The sequence below is a fragment of the Nelumbo lutea genome, chromosome 6 (genome assembly GCF_056320005.1).
Source record: "Nelumbo lutea isolate HS-2025 chromosome 6, American lotus-T2T, whole genome shotgun sequence".
Classification (NCBI taxonomy): Eukaryota; Viridiplantae; Streptophyta; class Magnoliopsida; order Proteales; family Nelumbonaceae; genus Nelumbo; species Nelumbo lutea.
Genome location: NC_142689.1, coordinates 14,656,095 through 14,674,378, shown reverse-complemented (window position 1 = coordinate 14,674,378; position 18,284 = coordinate 14,656,095). Strand labels below are relative to the sequence as shown.

Genomic DNA, 18,284 nt, shown 5'->3' with positions numbered 1-18,284 from the left:
GCCATAGGTTTGGGAGTACCCTTTTGCAACCAGCCACGCCTTTCGACGCTCAACACGACCATCTGGCAAGTACTTAACGGTATACACCCACTTACAACCGACAACTTGCTTCCCAGGAGGAAGAGTGGTGAGGTCCCAAGTGTGATTATGATGGAGGGAAGAGAGCTATTCTTCCAATAGCACAACACCACTCTGGAGAGGTAAGGGCTTCCTGGACATCCTTAGGAACAACCACTGAGGATAACAAAGAGATGAACTGGCGATGGGAGGTGGAGAGGTGAGTAAGGGAAACAAAATTGGAAATAGGGTGAAGGGTGCAAGTGCGTTTACCTTTCCATAAGGCAATAGGAAGATCAAAGTCGGAGGCTGGTGTCGGATCTGGAGCTGGATCTGTCGACGGTGATGAAGCCGGAGGAGTCGCAGCCGGTACACGTGGGCGATGTGTATACACGTGACGGATAGGTGGACGGTCAACGGACGGTGGCACCGGAGGCAATGACGTAGGCACGACTAGAACTAGAGGAGGATCAGCTACAAGAAGGGGAAGAGGAGGAGGTGATGTGGAGGAAGCAGCATCACCGGACCCCACGAAGAATGGAGTAGACTCGAAGAAAGTAACATCAGCAAAAACCAAGGAACGACGAGAACTGGGATGGTAACACTTGTACCTTTTCTGAGTCCAGGAATAGTCAAGGAAGATACACTTAAGGGATCGTGCATCTAATTTGTCAGTCCCAGGACCCAGATTATGGACGAAGCAGACACACCCAAATACCGGAGGAAGCAGAAACAGAGACATGTTGGGGAACAAGACACTAAAAGGAGAACGACCATCAAGAATAGACGTGGGCGTCCGATTAATTAAGAAACAAGAGGTGAGCATTGCATCACTCCAAAAGGGTTTGGGAACATTCATGTGGTGCATGAGTGAGCGTGTCGTTTCTACAAGATGTCGGTTCTTTCTCTCAGCAACCCCATTTTGTTGTGGGGTGTAGGTACATGAAGTTTGGTGTATAATGCCATGTTAGTTCAAGTATTCTTTAAAAGATGAAGACAAGTATTCACGACCATTATCAGAACGAAAAATTTTGATGTGAACGCCAAATTGATTGTGGATCTTAGCAAAAAATTTCTGGAAGATGGCAAAAAATTCACTTCTTTTTTTCATTAAATAGAGCCATGCCATTCTTGAAAAGTCATCAACAAAAATAACAAAATATTTGTATCCATTATATGACATCACTTTATAAGGTCCCCAAACATCTGAATGAATTAAAGAAAAATGACTCGACACAAGGTTATCAACCCTAGAATTAAAGGGAACACGATGGTATTTCCCAAATTGACACGACTCACAATCTAGAACAGAAAGTTGGCTCAATGAAGGGACCAAGGACTTCAGCACTTTTAGCGAAGGATGACCAAATCTACAATGCCATTGGAGAGGAGAAATAGATGACTGAAGGGCCATTGATGTTCTTCCACCACCATCAAGATAATACAGTCCACCGGCTTCATGCCCTCCACCAATCTTCATCCTCGTCTTGAGATCCTGAAAAGCACACATAGAGGGGTAAAATGTAATGGAGCAATTAAGGGACTTGGTCAAGTTACTAACAGACATAAGATTAAATGGAAGCTTAGGTACATAGAAAACAGAGGATAGGGATACAGAGTCTAGGTCAACATTACCAACACCACGAATAGATGATGTGGAGCCATTAGGAAGGGTAACGAATTGTGATGTTGAGCAATGAGTGAGAGATGAAAACACACCTGGAGTTCCCGTCATGTGATCAGAGGCTCCAGAGTCAATAATCCAGGGGTTGGGTGTGGATGCCAAACAAGCCATACCTGAGTGTGCAAAGGTAGTTGTGTTCTGTTGCGACATTGATTGAACAAACCTTTCATACTCATCACGAGGAACACTCACCATCTCCTTGCCTGGACCATTTGAAGAGGTAGAAGGCATCTAGTTAGCTGACCGGTTCTCCTGTCTAAAGCTGGAACTGGTGTCACTAGTCATGGCATGGTTAGCCCACGTCAAGGGTGGACCATGTAAGTCATAGCAGTAGTTAATAGTATGTCCATCCAAACCACAATGAGTACACCTCCATGGACCCGAGCCACGAGCTCCCCCTGAATCTCTGCCTCCAGTACGACCACCACCACGGATATGTGTAAATCCACCACTACCACTCCTCCTAGTATCTGGGCTACTAGTTCATACTCGGACCTCAGCCCCACCAGAAACCGAGTCACATCAAGCTGCTCTCTCTGTTGCTATTGAACCTTGACATCAGAGGTGAGAGGATGATAGACATTTAACTCATTATGGATATTTCTCATATTGGCATAGTACTCCTCAAGGCTCTGATTTCCTTGTTGCAGATTGAAGTATTCCTGATACAGTTGATATACCCTAATTGTATTATCTTGACCAGAATACAATTTCTTAGCATGATCCCACACCTCTTTGGCTGTGTCAAGAAACATGAAGTTCACACTGATTCTGGGTTCCATACTATTCCACAACCATGTGATGATCTGTGCATCTTCCTGTTCCCAGTTTTCGTACTCCTGAGAATTAGTGGGGGGTTTCTCCTCTCTTATGTGCTTTACCTTCTTCTTCGCTTTCAGAAAAACCTCTACAGACTTGGCCCAAGGGACATAATTCTCTCCATTCAGTTTAATGGAGGTCATTTGGACATTCAGGTAGTCAGTAGATATCATCACACTAGGTTTACTATCACTGTTATCTTCCATTGCCAAATTCCCTTATCACTGAATCCTAAGCACTACACATTGCACACTACACACAGACACTTCACCAAAATCTGCACACTGATTTCAGCAATAATAAAGGCTGAAAGCTGTACTTGTAACACAACAAATCCTACTCTACAGCTACCGGAAGTTTCACCATTAAGTAAACACTATTTCCCTTCGAATCACACACAAACCAGCATAAACCCTAGCACAAACCTAGCATACTGCAATCTGAAAACCATCATACGATCCGTACCACACCTCTCATGTGTTCCACAACAGAAATTATGCATAAAAAAAACTCCTTACCTCACACAGTGATTAGGTGGCTTGTGAATTCAATGTAGCCACAGATTAGTCAACGCTATCTTTGGATGAACTCGGCTAAGGAAATCTGGGATAGTGTTGTAGAAACCTACTCCTAGAAATTGATTGTTGCCAGAGCCTATAAACTGAGGAGTGATGTGAAGAATCTAAGACAAGGGGACAAATCCCTTGCGGCATACTTCTCAACCCTGAAATCTTTATAGCAAGAGATTGATCTGATAGAGGCTGTAACATGGGATACCCCCAATGATGCTGAAACATACAGGAAATTAGTTGAAAGGAACAGGGTCTTTGAGTTCCTAACTGGGCTGAATCCTAAATATGATATCACAAAGCAGAACATTTTGTCCAAGGAAAGTGTTTCATTGTCGCAAGCATATGCTTCAGTCAACAGTGAAGAGAGTAGAAGACAAGTACAGGTTTAAGGAGTTGGCATCAATGATCATTTTGCAAATATGGGGGTTAAACCCAAAGGGGTTATAAGGGCTCCCAATGGCATAAGAAGGAAGAAGGTGGTCTGTGAATATTGCAAGAAGCTGAAACACACCAAGGACAAGTGCTGGAAATTGCATCCCAGTCTTGTCCATGTTCGGTCCCAGAAGAAAAATGATAGTAGAAAGACAGGGAGTGCAAATGCAGCCATGGGTACAAATACAGAAGTTGAGTCTGCATGTGCACAGTTGGCAGCCATGAAAGCTGAGTATGAGAAGTTTGGAAAGATGATCAGCCATCTTGAAGGTGTAACTTCATCATCTACCCCTTTTGAAAATTCAGCCACCACCGCATTTGCTCACTCAGGTATAAGACCTTCTGCTAACCATGCATCCACCTCAAGTAATCCTAAGACCCCTTGGATCATAGACTCAGGTGCTTCTGATCACATGACCAACATTTCCACTCTGTTTGTTTCGTATAATTTGCTTCCTGGTCGAGACAAAATCACCTTAGCTGATGGTTCTCTTGCTTCTATTTCTAGCAAGGGAACTGTCAAGGCTACAGACTCCTTACCCTTATCTTCCACTCTTCATGTACCTAAATTAAATACCAATTTATTATCTATAAGTAGCTTGACCAAGTCATTGAATTGTTGTGTAACCTTTTTCCCTTCTCACTGTGTTTCAGGACCTGGAGTCTCGGAAGGTGATTGGGAGTGGCCATGGAGCGAATGGAATATACTTGCTCAACACTCCTGGCCAATGCTTTGATCATCCCAAGAATGCTGCCTTTGGTTTTACTTCTTCAAAGTCTGTCAATCGAATTATGTTGAGTCATTGTCGGTTGGGTCATTTACCGATACTCCTGGCCAATGCTTTGATCATCCCAAGAATGCTGCCTTTGGTTCTACTTCTTCAAAGTCTGTCAGTCGAATTATGTTGAGTCATTGTTGGTTGGGTCATTTACCTTTTTCTTCTTTAAGTCATTTAATTCCCGAATTGTTTAAGGGAGTTAGTGTGCCCAGTCTCAATTGTGAGTCATGTCAGTTGTCAAAGCATTGTAGAAACAATTACCCTGTGAGCAATAAAAGATCTTCTTTTCCTTTTCCTTTTCATATTGTGCCCAGTCCCAAGACTTGTGAGGCAATTTCATGAGCTTGCTTTAACTCAATTTGATACCAGAATTAAGGTTTTCAAATCTAACAATGCAAAAGAGTACTTTGAGAAGAGTTTATCCTTGTATCTCTCTGACATGGGGGTTATTCACCAAAGCTCCTGTGCTAAAACCCCTGAACAAAATGGAGTTGCTGAAAGGAAAAATAGACATATTGTTGAAGTTGCAAGGAGCCTTTTGTTTGCCTCACATGTTCCAACAAGATTTTGGGGTGATGCTGTTCTTACTTCTACCTATCTCATAAACCGTATGCCATCCAGGGTTTTAGGGTTTAAATCCCCCTTCAGTCTTCTTCATCAAGACAAGGATCTCTTCCTGATTCCTCTTCGTGTGTTTGGCTATACCTGTTATGTTCACATTCCAAGTGCCCAGAGACATAAGTTTGAACCAAAAGCCCACAAATGCATCTTCCTTGGTTACTCCCCCACACAAAAGGGTTATTGTTGTTTTGATCCAAAGACTGGCACTCGACATGTCTCTATGGATGTTACCTTTGATGAGCTTTCTCCTTTTTATGGTTCCTTTCAGGAAGGACATTGTCAACAGGGGGAGAGTCAGTCACAAGTATTTGTTCTTCCTCTTCCTGTCACAGTTGAGTCACTTGACAAGCTTGTATCCTCACCAAATGAATCAAAGGAGGATCATCCACTTCATTGCTCTTGCCCTAGTGCCCCTATTTCTTTACCTCCTCGTCCTACCCATAATCCCGAAGTGTATCAAAGGCAAAGATTCGGGAATGAGCAAGTTGTTTCCCTTACAACAAATGAGACTCATACATTCTCAATCACAGATGAGATAACAAGTACTACTTCAGTCTCTTTGGAACCATCTTTCCTAGATCTTGATGTCCCCATTGCTATTAGGAAAGAAAGCGGAAGTGCACTGCACACTGCATTTCCAAACACCTTTCTTATGATCTACTTTCTCCTTCATACTTTGCCTACCTCTCTTCAATTGTTTCTAACCTCATTCCTAGGTCTGTGTCAGAAGCTCTTGGGATTCCAGAATGGAGAGATGCCATGAAGTCTGAAATGGATGCTCTACACAAAAATGATACATGGGAGGTGGTGAATTTGCCTGAAGGGAAGAATCCAGTTAGGTACAAGTGGGTCTTTACCATTAAATACATGGCTGATGGGACTATTGAGAGGTACAAGGCCAGACTTGTTGCAAAAGGCTACACACAGACATATGGGATTGACTACCTGGAGACCTTTGCCCCTGTTGCCAAGATGACATCTGTAAGGGTTCTCTTATATCTGGCAACTCACTTTGATTGGCCTCTTTATCAGTTGGATGTAAAGAATGCATTTCTGAATGGTGACTTACATGAGGAGGTCTAAATGTGTCTCCCTTTAGGAATGTATGGGAAAGATATGCAAGGAAAGGTATGCAAATTGAAGAAATCACTTTATGGCTTCAAACAGTCTCCTAGATCCTGGTTTGAGAAATTTAGAGCTGCACTTGTTAAATTCGGCTATGTTCAGACACAATCAGATCATACTCTCTTTGTGAAGAAAAGTGGATCTCTAGCAGTGTATCTCATTGTGTATGTTGATGACATTGTAGTGACTGGTGATGATGCCTCAGGCATTCGGGCCCTTCAGTCTTTCCTCCGTACAGAATTTGAGATTAAGAATCTGGGGGGGTTGAGATACTTCCTTGGCATAGAAGTTGCTAGATCCAAGTATGGGATTCTTATTTCCCAGAGGAAATATGTCATTGATTTGCTGTCTGAAACTGGAAAAATGGGTGCTAGACCAACTGCAACTCCCATTGATATGAGTCACAAACTTCCAGCTTCAAATGGAACATTGTTGGAAGACAAAGGGGTATTTCAGAGACTTCTTGGGAAGCTCCTGTACCTGTGCATGACTCGGCCAGATATTGCGTATGCTGTCAGTTGTATTAGCCAGTTCATGCATGCTCCTAGAGATACTCATATGGCAACAACAGAACGAATTTTGTGCTATCTGAAAGGCTCTCCAGGAAAAGGAATTCTATTACCAAGCATGGTCATCTGAAAATTGAAGACTATATTGATGCTGATTGGGCTGGAAATACTGATGATAGAAGATCTACTTCAGAGTATTGTAGTCTGGTGGCTGGTAATGTTGTCTCTTGGAGGAGTAAGAAACAATCAGTTGTGGCCCGATCCTCCGCCGAAGCAGAATATAGAGCCATGGCACATGGAGTCTCTGAATTGTTGTGGCTAAGATCCTTAATGGAAGAACTTGGGATTGATCATGACAAACCCATGATGTTGTACCGTGATAATCAGGCTGGCATCAACATTGCTCACAACCCAATACAACATGATAGAACCAAACATATTGATGTTGATAGACACTTTATTCGAGAAAGAGTCTCTTCCGGTGAAGTGTCTTCCATTCATTACTTCTGAAGGACAATTGGCAGATTTCCTCACCAAGGCCCATAGGCTGTCATTCCATGTTGTGTATATGTTTTCCTCTGTAATGGGCCTTATTCTGGGCCCATACTCTTATATACTCTGTTTTTGTAATTTCTTGCCCACCCAAGGGCCTCTCTGTAATAATTCAAAGATTAACTTAATAAAATGTTTTAGAGTGTTAGAGGAAGGTTTAGTTCGAACCTCTCACTCTCTAACTCTCATTGTCGCCAGCTCTCTCTCTCTCTCTCATCTTCTTAATCTTCTCTTGTTTGTTTTCTGGTTTTGCATCTAATCTCAAGCAGTTCTATACTTCAAGAGGGCTGTTTTCAACTAAAACCTTCTTAGTCCCTTTTCAGACTGAACAACCAACAAAAGAGGGAGTAGATCCTGGGTCCCAACCATTTCTTGTACCAAAATTTTCCACAATCAGCTGCCTCCACAAGCTTTAGGGCTGAGAATTGAAAAGCCAAAGCCAGCTCCCTAATAGAGCAGTATTAACTTGTCTGAAGCTTCTCACACCTAGGCCCCCTTCAGTTACAGGTTTGCAAATGGTTTCCCACTTCACCTGATGAACTCTCTGCTCATGATCCTTCCCACACCAAAGGAAATCCCTTTCTAATTTCTCCCTGCCTTTCAACCACATGGGTTGGGATAGGAAACAGTGATAAAGAATGAAGAGGTAGGTTTTCTAGTGAGCCTTTTAAAAGAGTAATCTTGGCTCCCTTGGACAGATACCTGGACTTCCATCCCCCCAGCCTCTTCTCCAGTCTTTTGATAAACAGATCCCACATGGACTTAGAGGAGCATTTTACCCCAACTAGAAGGCCCAAAAAAACTAAAAGAACATATTCTTTTAGCTATAACCTTAGTTTCTTAGTTTTGTTTAGTGATTTGGAACAAGACAATAACTTAAAAAGGTGTTCCTATGCTTCTTTCATCATTTCATAAAATATCATTCTATAATTTGCATATTTTACAATGTTTCCACCATGTCTATAATGTTTACAATATTTCCATATGATATTTCCGACATGTTTCTTATATTTGGGCGACTGACATTTCTACCGACACAAGCGACATTTTAAACCTATAGTCACCCATGGTGACCATGATAGCAGAAGAGAAATATAGAACTGAACATTCTACAAGATGCAAGTGTAGACTCAAATGATCAGGAGTGTCACGAGTAACAGCGGGAAGGAAAGGTTCCTTGGAGAAATTGCAGTATCTAAATATGCTATATTACTGTAGAGAAGATGGGCCCATAGGTTGTTACTGTATGTTATCTCTATGTTCTCTGTAATGGGCCTTATTCTGGGCCCATACTCTTTTATGTTCCTTTTTTTGTAATTTCTTGTCTAGCTAAGGACCTCTCTTGTAATTACTAAAAGATTAACTTAATAAAAGTGTATTAGAGAGTTAGAGGGAGGTTATGTTCGAAACACTCATCCTCTAACTCTCCTTGCCGCAGCTCTCTCTTCTTCTCTAATCTCTTTTGCTAGTCTCCTTTGTTTCAAACACAGTCCCTACTTCTAGGACAGTTTTTCAACTTGGTATCAAAGCAGGCCACTGCTTGGCGTGTCCCTCATGTGGTTCTAGTCTAGCCAACTACATGAGGAGGTTCTAGGGCTGAGAGTTTACAGTCATCTGCCTGATTCTTGGAGGTCATTGGAGGGTTCCCAAGCTTCTACACACTTGGAGAAGGGTTCGGTGGCCAGGAAGAATCAGAGAACAAATTGCTTTTTCTGAATTAAAATCAGAGAAAAGGGTTTTTCGAAGTCATCCTAGAGGACAAGTGTTCGGCCTGGTTTATTGTACAAACCAGAGACTCTCTTACTGTAAGTCTTTGCTCAGTTGTTTCTGGGTTAATTTTTTCACTGTTCAGGACTGTTAAAAAGGGCCGAAGTTTCCTTGAAAATAATGCTACTATTCGGCTATCCTCTGGTTTGACTTAATCCAGATATTTCTGGGTTGTTTTTTATCTCTTTTTTGGACTGTCAAGTAGCTGAAATACCCCGGGAATCACGGCTACTGAGACTGCATCATTCGGCCACTGTTGCTGGACTGCTCCTACCCAGAAATCTCTAGGTTGTTTTTGGAGGTCCTATTCGGCTGATTTTTGGGTTGGGAAATTGCTGAGACTGTTAAAACTAAGAGGTACTAGTCTCATCTTCATTCCAGCCCCTTCTTGAAGGCTGAAACAGTAAACAGTACCCTATACTTTGAAGGATGAAACAGTAAACAGTGGGCTGTCAAGTATGGGACACTGAGTGTTCGACAGAAGGTCTCTCAAGGACTGTATTTCTTTTGCCTTCCTCTTGGGACATCGACTGTTAGAATCAGAAATATCTTGTGTTTGGAGGTTGCTGGGTGTCTTTTGGAGGCTGAAACAGAAAAGAAAAGAATTATCACCGAACTTTGCATGATGGATTTCTCAAACTTTGAAAACAAGAATACTGCTGAATATGGGTAGATGTTGGGAACCCCAACCGATTCTATGCTAGCTGTAACTACAGTCAAGCTTGATGGGACCAATTACTTAGCTTGGTCACAATCAGTGAAAATCCATACTTGTAGCAAGGGAAAATGGGGTTTTATTTCTGGGAGCAAGAAAACTCCTTCAGAGGATGATCCATCTTATGAGAAATGGGTACAAGAAAACTACACTGTGATTGGGTGGCTTGTGAACTCAATGCAGCCACAGATCAGTCAACATTATCTGTGGATGAATTCGGCTAAAGAGATCTGGGATAGTGTTGCAGAGACTTATTCCCAGAGGTTGAATGTTGCTAGAGCTTACAAACTGAGAAGTGATGTGAAAAATCTAAGACAGGGGGAGAAGTCACTTGCAGCATACTTCTCAATCTTAAAACTGTTTAAGGAAGTCAGTGTGTCCAGTCTCAATTGTGAGTCTTGTCAGTTGTCAAAGCATTGTAGAAAAAATTACCCTGTGAGTAATAAAAGATCCTCTTTTCTTTTTCATATTGTGCACTCTGATGTGTGGGGGCCATACCATTTATCATCTATGGGGGGTTACAGATATTTTATCTTGTTCATTGATGACTTCTCTAGATTCACCTGGATATACTTAATGAAATCCCGGGATGAAGTCCCAAGACTTGTGAGGCAATTTCATGAGCTTGTTCTAACTCAATTTGGTACCATAATTAAGGTTTTCAGATCTGACAATGCAAAAGAGTACTTTGAGAAGAGTTTATCCTTGTATCTTTCGGACATGGGGGTTATTCATCAAAGCTCCTATGTTAGAACCCCTAAACAAAATGGAGTTGCTGAGAGGAAAAAGACATTGTTGAAGTTGCAAGGAGCCTTTTGTTTGCCTCACATGTTCCCACAAGATTTTGGGGTGATGCTGTTCTTACTGCTACCTATCTCATAAACCGTATGCCATCCAGGGTTCTAGGGTTTAAATCCCCCTTCAGACTTCTTCATCCAGACAAGGATCTCTTCCCAATTCCTCTTCGTGTGTTTGGCTGTACCTGCTATGTTCACATTCCAAGTGTGCAAAGACACAAGTTTGAACCGAAAGCCCACAAATGTATCTTCCTTGGTTACTCCCCCACACAAAAGGGTTATTGCTGTTTTGATCCAAAGACTGGCACCCGACATGTCTCTATGGATGTTACCTTTAATGAACTTTCTCCTTTTTATAGTTCCTCTCAGGATGGACTTTGTCCACAGGGGAAGAGTCTGTCACAAGTTTTTGCTCTTCCTCTTCCTGTCCCAGTTGAGTCTCTTGACAAACCTGTATCCTCACCAAATGAGTCAAAGGAGGATCAATCACTTCATACCTCTTGTCCAGGGGACCCTATTTCTTTACCCCCTCGCCCTATCCATAATCCCAAAGTGTATCAAAGACAGAGATCCAGGAATGAGCAAGTGGTTTCCCTTACAACAAATGAAGCTCATACATTCCCAATCACAGATGAGATAACAGGTACTGCTTCAACTCCTTTAGAATCATCTTTTCCAGACCTTGATGTCCCCATTGCTGTTAGGAAAGGGAAGCGGAAATGTACTGCACACTGCATTTCCAAACACCTTTCTTATGACCTGCTTTCTCCTTCATACTTTGCCTATCTCTCTTCTGTTGCTTCTAACCCCATTCCTAGGTCTGTCTCAGAAGCTCTTGGGATTCCAGAATGGAGAGATGCTATGGAAACAGAAATGGATGCTCTACATTCAAATGGTACTTGGGAGGTGGTGGATTTGCTTGAAGGGAAGGATCCGGTTGGGTGCAAGTGGGTTTTCACCATTAAATACAGGGCTGATGGAACTATTGAGAGATACAAGGCTAGACTTGTTGCAAAAGGGTACACACAGACATATGGGATTGACTACCTGGAGACTTTTGCCCCTGTTGCCAAGATGACATCTGTGAGGGTTCTTTTATCTCTGGCAGCTCACTTTGATTGGCCTCTTTATCAGTTGGATGTAAAGAATGCATTCCTGAATGGTGACTTACATGAGGAAGTCTACATGTGCCTTCCCCCAGGGATGTATGGGAAAGATATGCAAGGAAAGGTATGCAGATTGAAGAAATCTCTTTATGGTCTCAAACAATCTCCTAGAGCCTGGTTTGAGAGATTTAGAGCTGCACTTGTTAAGTTCGGCTATGTTCAGACACAGTCGGATCATACTCTGTTTGTGAAGAGAAGTAGATCCTTGGCAGTGTATCTCATTGTGTATGTTGATGACATTATAGTGACTGGTGATGATGTCTCAGGCATTCGGGCCCTTCAGTCTTTCCTCCGTACAGAATTTGAGATTAAGAATCTAGGGGGGTTGAGATACTTCCTTGGCATAGAAGTTGCTAGATCCAAGGATGAGATTTTTATTTCCCAGAGGAAATATGTCATTGATTTGCTGTCTGAAACTGGAAAAATGGGTGCTAGACCAACTGCAACTCCCATTGATATGAATCACAAACTTTTAGCTACAGATGGAACTCTGTTGGAAGCAAAGGGGTTTTTCAGAGACTTCTTGGGAAGCTCCTGTACCTGTGTATAACTAGACCAAACATTGCGTATGCTGTCAGTTGCATTAGCCAATTCATGCATGCTCCTAGAGATACTCATATGGCAGCAGCAGAACGGATTTTGTGCTATCTGAAAGGCTCTCCAGGGAAAGGAATCCTATTTACCAAGCATGACCACTTGAAACTTGAAGCCTATAATGATGCTGATTGGGCTGGAAATATGGATGACAGAAGATCTACTTCAGGATATTGCAGTCTGGTGGCTGGTAATGTTGTCTCTTGGAGTAAGAAACAATCTGTTGTGGCCAGATCTTCTGCAGAAGTAGAGTATAGGGCCATGGCACATTGGGTCTCGGAATTGTTGTGGCTAAGGTCCTTAATGGAAGAACTTGGGATTGATCATAACAGACCCATGATGTTGTACTGTGATAATCAGGCTGCCATCAACATTGCTCACAACCCGATACAACATGATCGAACCAAACATATTGAAGTTGATAGACATTTTATCCAAGAAAGAGTCTCCTCCGAAGAAGTGTGCCTTCCATTCGTTACCTCTGAAGGCCAATTGGCAGACTTTCTCACCAAAGGAATCTCCAAGGCAAGACTTCATCATGACACTGGCAAGCTGGGCATGATTGACATCTATGCTCAGCTTGAGGGGGAGTGTAGAGAAGATGGGCCGAATGGCCCATAGGCTGTTACTGTATGTTATCTCTATGTTCTTCTCTGTAATGGGCCTTATTCTGGGCCCATACTCTTTTATGTTCCTTTTTTTGTAATTTCTTGTCCAGCTAAGGACCTCTCTTGTAATTATTAAAAGATTAACTTAATAAAAGTGTATTAGAGAGTTAGAGGGAGGTTATGTTCGAAACACTCATCCTCTAACTCTCCTTGCCGCAGCTCTCTCTTCTTCTCTAATCTCTCTTGCTAGTCTCCTTTGTTTCAAACACAGTCCCTACTTCTAGGACTGTTTTTCAACTATTACAATGTTACAAGATTTCAGATTTAAATTAATAAATAACAAAGGATAAAAGAAAGAGAAAGTTAGAAAACGAGAGAAATGTTTCTGTCTTTTCACAAACAATTAGATTATATGGAGACTAATAATGAGGGTAAAAACAGCTAACTACCATAGCACATAAATGGCCATTACCCGATGTCAGTCCCAATTATCTGTCACCTTGGGAGGAATAGACTAGTTCAGTCCTAACTTTTGGTTCTTTTTTTCACACAAAAGTGGCTGGCCTCAGACATGAACCTGCATTCTCATGCTTTACAGCCTGAGAATTTACAATTACACCAAGTAATGGCCCCTTGACTACTCTTATACATGTCCAAACAAAAATAAGATAAGAGAAAAAGGAAAAAAACTCTCCTCATTACACAACAATAACACCACTTGCAACTTGCAAGATTTACCAAGGGAAAGTGAGGTACGGCAAATGTGACTACCACAAGAGATCAACCATCCAATCCACAGCTACACCTAGCGATCTTACTCCTACAGCTGAGGTTTTGACCGCTACCTGACCAGAGATGGAAAAGTTTAGTTGCCTTCTATCTCAGTCTGATAGCATGCCGGGATCTTCCAATTCTAACATTGCCTTTTCTAAGACAAGTAATGAATCCTTTGCTTGTCAACATTTTCTTTTCTTGTTTGAGTGAAGTTTAATCTGAGTTTCCTCTATGCTCTTTCTGTATCCCCCTCTTCCCTAACCTGCTAATCATTAGTCCAATTCAAGTTGTATCTTTCTGTGTATTCCCTTCCCTTTTTCTTGTGTAATCTTATCGCAATCATTTTTCTTGTGTGGTTGAGGGCAACTGAATCAGATATTTGGTCCCCACTACATGCTATAGGAGAGATGGGGTCTTTGGAATCCAGCCTGAACACCTGATTTAGATGCACCCAAATATCTTCAAATCCTTAAGCAGATTCTTTGGTAAGAGGAGATAATTGGGAGGAGTTGTACTAGGAATCTGACCTGGAGGCAGACAAGTGCAAGCCATATTTTTTCCTTTTATGTTTCAAGATGCAGTGTGTTGGATGTTTTGGCTTGAGCAGAGCTGGCTCTTTCCAGTCTAGATTTTTGTGTCTTATAGTTTTTTCTTTCTTTCTAACTGATTTAATTAATTCTAATTGACCCTTTATTGTCCAAAGAAAAGAAAGGAGAAAAAAGGGAAAGATAAAAATACAAATTAACCACAATAAAACTTTTAACATATCAATCTTTTCAGTCAACCAAGACAAGCAGAATAACATAACATAAATAGCAGTTATCACTTTGAAAGAACTCAACCACATGAGTAAACACTTTGAAGTGCACTTGATATCAAAGGATGATACCTACCTCATCAAAGGAATCCAGTCCATTCTCTGCTGGTGAGCAAGACCCAGGTCTACTTTGAGATTCTATATTATTATCCTTCATTCCTTTCCTGCAGAAGGTTGTCTTTTTGGATTATTAATAATTAAAAAAAGACCTAATAGAGCGTTCAGTCATTCCTTTTTTTTTTTTTTTGAATTGGTGACAATCAAAATTTATTATATATGAACAGAATATACAGATTTACAAAAGGAGAAAGGTAGAACAATACACAGTCTACCACAAATTTCTTACATCAGGTCCCCCTTAGAAACTCATCCAAAAACATTCCAGTTCGATTCACCCCTTGCCATGCTAACCCATCAGCCATACTGTTGACAGATCTAGGAACCCACTGAAAAGTAACCCTCAGTTCCTCGGCTGATTTCCCTTGAGATATATCTGTGTTTCCATGTTGCTTGTGCATTGTTTCTTAACCATCCCACAACAACCTTAAAGTCTCCTTCCACAGTGTAAAGAGACTGGGCCGAATGGGTCCTAGTATCTTCTCTTGTAATATTTTTTCTATTTTCCTGTTAGCTAATGGGCCTGTTATTTCTTTTTGTTTGATATCTTTATATTACTGCCTAGCTGGCCGCCCACTTAAGGCCATACTTGTAATTATTTTAACATTAATTTTTAGTAAAAAGGATTAGAGAAGAAGGGGAATGATGATTCGAACCCTTCTACTTCTTCCTCCTCTTTTCTCCATCTTCTTCTCTTGTACTGCTGCACTTACTTTTTTTTCTTCCTCCTTTTTCTCTCTAATTTTTCAAGTTTACACCTATTTTTGAGGACTGGTTTACATCTTGGTATCAGAGCAGGTTTCTTTCTTCCTTCTTTTCTTCCTCTTTTCCCATACACCCTTAGATTAAGAGAGTGTATGGAGAGATAGGTTCTCTAAAGCTCAGAGGATCTCTGGCCTAGTTGGCAAAGGGTTTGGAGAGTTTAAATCTGGCTGGATATTGCCAAGAAGTGGTGCTGTTCTGTTGCTGCCCAAAACCCTAGCCGACTAGAGATTTTCGAAGGTACAGGTAAAGGTGAAGCTTTGGGTGTGGCACTCTGTGCTTGGGAGGTGTCTTTTGACTCCTAAAGGAGGGTGGTTCAGGTTTGGAAGAGATTGGGAAGCTCTGGTAGGAGCAGCTGCATCTTCTCTCTTCCTCCCCAATAGTTGGACGGAGTAAAACCCTAGTTTTCAAGCATCTGGGTTCTGGTTTGACTTCAAGTAAGTTTATATAGACCAAATTTTTGGTTCTTTGATTTTTGTTTGATTAATGGAACCATACGGAAGTGAGTTCAAGCAAGTGTCAATTTTCGGCATTGTCTCGGTAGATTCCGTTTTGACTGGTGTGACCACAATCAAGCTAGATGGGACAAATTATCTTGCTTGGCCACAGTCTATAAGAATTTATGTCTGTAGTAGAGGAAAACTCGGGTATCTCACAGGTAGTAAAGTGAAACCTGAAGAGACAGACCTTGAATTTGAGAAATGGATGCAGGAGAACTATACTGTCATTGGATGGTTGGTCAACTCCATGCAACCTCATATAAGTCAGCATTATCTCTGGATGTCTTCAGCTAAGGAGATATGGGACAGTGTTACTGACACCTATTCACAGAAGTTGAATGTAGCCAGAGTCTACAAGTTGAAAAGTGACGTGAAGAACCTAAGATAGGGGGAGGAGTGTAGCAATCTACTATTCTATACTGAAATCCCTATAGCAAGAAATTGATGTTATGGAGACAGTTGTATGGGAGAGTAAGAATGATGCTGAAATGTATAGGAAGTTGGTGGAGAGAAATAGGGTGTTTGAATTTCTTACTGGACTCAACCCTGAGTTTGACATCATTAGGCAAGATATCCTGGCCAAAGATGAGGTTACTCTTTCCCAGGCATACGCTATAATAAGCAGTGAGGAGAGTAGGCGGTAGGTTCAGTTACAGAGTCCACCTACAGAATACTTTGCACATGCTGGAATAAAGCCAAAGGATCCTACTAAGAAAAAGGAGCAGATATGTGAATATTGCAAGAAACCGAGGCATACAAAGGACACTTGTTGGAAGCTTCATCCTGAGCTTCTTCTTGATAGGTTTAAGAATAACAACAGTTCTAAGAAGGGCAGTCGGGTAGGAAAGCCTAAGACAGCTAATGTTGCTACAGTACCTGAAGGAGGAAATAAGGAGAGTGAAGAAAAATCAACCATTGAGCAGTTGGCAGCAATGAAGGCGGATTTTGAAAAGTATGGGAGGTTGCTAAATCACTTGGAAGCTATTGTTTCTTCATCTCACTCTTCCAGCAACACATCATCATCATTTGCATTTGCTCACTCAAGTATTCGTGCTTCTACAAATCATGCTTCAGTTTCAGTTAATCATAAAATCCCTTGGATTATTGATTCTGGTGCATCAAACCATATGACCAGCAGGTCTAATCTCTTCTGCTCATACCACCTTCTCTTTGGTAAAGAGAAAATATCCCTTGCTAATGGGTCTCTTGATCCCATTTCTAGTAAAGGGGACATAAAGACCTCTGACACCCTTTATTTATCCCCTGTCCTTCATGTCCCTAAACTTAATACAAACCTTTTATTTGATAGTAGCTTAACTAAATCCATGAATTGTAGCATAACTTTTTTTCCCACTCATTGTGTTTTTCAGGACCTGCAATCTCAGAGGATGATTGGGAATGGCCATGAGGCAAAAGGAATATACTTGTTGGACACACCGGATAGAGCTTTTGGACCACCTCATGGAGTTGTCTTAGAGTCAGTCTTGTCAGAGTCTATTGACAAAGTCTTGTTATGTCACTTTCAGTTTGGTCATTTGTCTTTTCCTGCTTTGAGTCATTTGTTTCCAGATATGTTTGAGGGAGTGTCTTTATCGAGTCTTCATTGTGAGTCGTGTGAACTGGCAAAACATTGTAGACATTCTTATTCAGTAAGCAATAAAAGATCTCCTTCTCCTTTTCATATTGTTCACTCTAATGTGTGGGGGACATATCATCTGCCAACTATGGGGGGTTACAGGTGCTTTATCCTTTTTATTGATGACTATTCTTGTTACACTTGGATTTATCTCATGAAATCCAGGGATGAAGTACCAACTATTGTGCAAAACTTTCATGAACTCATTCTCACCCAGTTTAACACTCGGATCAAAATATTCTGTTTTGATAATGCTAAGGAGTATTTTGAGAAAACCCTCTCCGCCTATCTTGAAACCTTTGGGGTTATTCATCAAAGTTCTTGTTCCTACACTCCACAACAGAACGGAGTGGCGGAAAGGAAGAACTGGCATGTGGTTGAAGTTGCCAGATCCCTCCTGTTTGCATCCCATGTTCCTATAAAATTTTGGGGAGATGTTCTTCTTACTGCTACCTTTTTGATCAACGACATGCCCTCCCGGGTTCTTAACTTCAAAACCCCCTTTAGCCTTCTCTTCCCGGATGAGGATATTTTTTCTCTTCCTCTCCGTGTTTTTGGGTGCACTTGCTATGTGCATGTTCACAGCCATCAAAGGCACAAATTTGAACCTAAGGCTCGTAAATGTGTTTTTCTGGGATATGCCTCCACACAGAAGGGATATTGCTGTTTTGATCCAGTTAGTGGCACCCGCCTTGTATCTCGGGATGTCACATTTGAAGAGTTGACTCCTTTCTTTAGTATTTCTCCTAAGGGGGAGAAATCTAAAGAACCCTTTGCTATGTCTCCAGTTGTTCCTCTTCCCATTCCTCTTGAGTCCTCTCATGAGGTGTCCACTTCTCCCACTGGACCTACCTCCCAATATTCTTGTTCCTCCTCCTCCA

At 41.5% G+C, this 18,284-nt stretch overlaps 1 protein-coding gene across 6 annotated transcripts in view; it reads right to left on the bottom strand.

The window, feature by feature from the left end:
• Nucleotides 1-18,284, bottom strand: part of LOC148847514 (uncharacterized) — a 113,847-nt gene that overhangs the window by 28,658 nt on the left and 66,905 nt on the right. For all 6 annotated transcript variants that reach the window (XR_016100812.1, XR_016100811.1, XM_088950019.1 and 3 more), the window contains exon 10: nucleotides 14,465-14,552. Coding sequence is in view for 4 of the 6 variants with exons in the window: in XM_088950019.1 (XP_088806145.1) it covers nucleotides 14,465-14,552 (88 nt within the window). In the remaining 2 variants the exon portion in view is untranslated. The remainder of the gene's footprint in view (nucleotides 1-14,464; nucleotides 14,553-18,284) is intronic.